At 38.1% G+C, this 3,021-nt stretch overlaps 1 protein-coding gene across 1 annotated transcript; it reads left to right on the top strand.

Moving 5' to 3' along the window:
• Positions 1 to 228: 228 nt before the first annotated feature.
• Positions 229 to 1,389, top strand: LOC107756935 (pre-mRNA-splicing factor ATP-dependent RNA helicase DHX15-like; the record flags this gene model as incomplete). The annotated part of the gene is made up of 2 exons (XM_016574262.1): positions 229 to 419; positions 1,214 to 1,389. Coding segments are annotated over exons 1-2 (349 nt in total), but the record flags the coding sequence as incomplete, so codon positions are not given.
• Between the last annotated feature and the right edge of the window lie 1,632 nt (positions 1,390 to 3,021).

Raw genomic sequence — 3,021 nt, 5'->3', positions numbered from 1 at the left:
GCATATCAAATATTTCCCTGCGCTCCTTTCTTGTATTTTAAATTATGCTGCCTGCTAACAGGCTCAGGCAACCAAAGCTGCTGTGCCCTTTTTCACAACCTTCCCGAGAGGCATTCTGACGAATTTGTGACTGGCACCATGTTAACAAATGTACTTATTCATTTGTTCAAGGATAGGCCAGAGAAACACAGGAAAGCGCATTAATGAATTGGTCATCTTTCTCAGATCCCTCAGTGGTGTGTGGACATGGTGAGGGCCCTTCCCGGCCCTAAGCGCGGCGTGGCTTGTACACAGCCACGTAGGGTGGCAGCCATGAGTGTGGCTCAGAGAGTGGCAGATGAAATGGACGTCATGCTGGGGCAGGAGGTCGGATACTCCATCAGATTTGAGGACTGTAGCTCTGCAAAGACCATACTGAAGTAAGTTATTAGCCGGGTTTCCATCCAAAGTTGCGAATTTAACTTATGCGCAAAACTGGTATATCACATAAAACATTTGCGAATGAGCATCGTTTCCATCCAACGAGTCAAAGAGAACAAAATGGTCACTTCCTGATGGCACTATAAATCACTAAGAAAAGTAGGAGAATATAATAATTTTCATATATATTAAATTACTTGCGCCTCAGAGAGAGCAGACGAAACCCCATGAAATGCGGTCATTGCTTTCGGAGGTGGATGCTGCTGTTTGGGAACGCAGTCGTGTTATACAGAAATACTTTGATGACAGACTTTGCTCGTGCATTTCTGAATGACCATAACATTTCAGATGCTGTGGAATGAGATCGGTCCGCTGGTTAGTCAGGTTTTGCCGTCCCATAGCACAAAGTCACATGACTTTTTTTTGATGCGCTTGGAGGAATTTATTCGCAAAATGCATTTCCATCTCCGATTATTCGCATTAACCCTTTTTCGCACAAAGTCAAAAACCACCTCAAGCGAGCGTGTAAACTTTTTTGCGAATTAAGGGATTTTTATTAGAAATTTGGCGTTTCCATCACTCGTTTCTAATGCGATACTTCAAAATGCGCATAAAAGCAGGGTGATGGAAACGGCTATAGTTCTGGTAGAAAACAAAGATTTAGACATAAGCAATGTGTATGTGGTTTTTCAAGATGAGTCGTAGTGTAGGTACTTTTGGACAAATGACATTTGGTCTTTTTTGGCGACACCGGAGATAAAGATGAGTGAATAAACGTGTCTTGTGTTTACAGATATATGACAGACGGTATGTTGCTCCGCGAGGCTATGAACGACCCGCTGCTGGAGCGATACGGTGTCATTATTCTCGATGAGGCTCACGAGCGCACCTTAGCCACAGATATTCTGATGGGCGTCCTCAAAGAAGTGGTCCGGCAGAGATCCGACCTTAAGGTATGTCATGCTGATCGTATGCTTGCACCACCTTGTGGTTGTTTTTTATTCTTATAAACTGGAGGACATGAGGGGAAGAATATTTAGGTCTGCATGGAATGGAAATTCACCTTATTTTCTAAATGTATCTTAATGATCTTATTCCAAACAATTCATGCATTTCAAATACATTTATTTATTTTTTACAGTCTTCAGTTACTTCAGTTTCATCACAACTTTAGAGAGAAAATTAGGCACTTTATAGTACAGTCATGTTTTATATGAACGTACAATGTACTTACTATATTAATTGCAATAACTGAATAATAACTAGGTACTAATCTTGAACTTACACCTAAACCTAACCTAAACCCATGTCGTAACCTTACATTAGTCCGTACTTTCTTTGGTAAGTACACTGTAAGTCAACCCAAAATTCTTAAATTCAGTTGAATTTAACTAATTGAAAAATCGTGTAGCATTAGCATTGCTTGCATTTTAGGGAACTAAAGTGTAAGGTATATCTGATCAGTTGAAAACATTCGCCTTTTAAAAGCGGTAGAATTGTTTATAGCAGGGTTAATTTGCCCTTCCACAAATTAAGATCTTAAAAAGATCTCAAGTGGGAGCAGAAACTCTTAAAGTTTTGGCGTTAAATGTTGCGTACATTGCAAAAAAAAAAAGAATATCTCCCTTAGATTTGGGCTTGCTTTCCAGTATAAATATATAAGCCTTAAATCAAGATACATTTATTTGAGTTAAAATTATGATTGCTTTCTAAGAAATTGATCAAAATTAAATGAATTAATGCTTAAAATGAGCACAGATGTCCCTTGAATTAAGCTGATTTTTCTGAGCTCATTGGCAGATATTTGGTCTTGCTAATCTTAAACACTTAATTTTGATAAATTTCTCAGAAAACAAGACATCTTGTGTAATTTTGCTTCTCAAGTACATGTACCTTGATTTCAGATTTAGATATTTTTCTTTATAATTGTTTTTAATGGGTCTATAAAAGGTCTTGAAAAATTCTTAAATTTACTTTCGTAAAGCCTGCAGAAACTCTCATAGATTCGTTCCCGGATGTCCAGGTTTCATTTCATAAACAGCTTTTTTTTAACCACTAGTTGTGGAGGTGAATTTGAAAAGCAAAATAATACACACATTAACTATGAAAAAATTTGGATTTGATGGTGTTCTGAATACATTTAATTTAATTTATGCATTTAGCAGACGCTTTTATCCAAAGCGACTTACAGTGCATTCAGGCTATACATTTTTTACCAGTATGTGTGTTCCCTGGGAATTGAACCCACAACCTTTTGCACTGCTAACGCAATGCTCTACCACTGAGCCACAGGAACACTTCCTATATATAATGAATAAGGTGATATTTTCCAAAAACTGAATATTATGGAAGGTGGTGAATATTGTGTGTATATACATATATTTGATTAATACCAACCCTCTACATTGCGAGTAAATGTAGTATAAGTTTAGCTCAGATATATTTTCACTCGCCGAACACTCTCTGACTGAGCGCATCAGGGTTTCACTCTCTGTCAAGCGATCTGTGCTGTTTTTCAGTTCATCTGAATGGATGTGCAACGCACCTGTATTTAACGTACCGTAAACTCTAGTGTGAAGGCGCACGACTCGCCGTCGCTTT

Source organism: Sinocyclocheilus rhinocerous, unplaced genomic scaffold (assembly GCF_001515625.1).
Source record: "Sinocyclocheilus rhinocerous isolate Xijiao unplaced genomic scaffold, SAMN03320098_v1.1 scaffold23527, whole genome shotgun sequence".
Classification (NCBI taxonomy): domain Eukaryota; kingdom Metazoa; phylum Chordata; class Actinopteri; order Cypriniformes; family Cyprinidae; genus Sinocyclocheilus; species Sinocyclocheilus rhinocerous.
The sequence above is the reverse complement of the archived record's forward strand: the minus strand, read 5'-3'. Positions and strand labels throughout refer to the sequence as shown.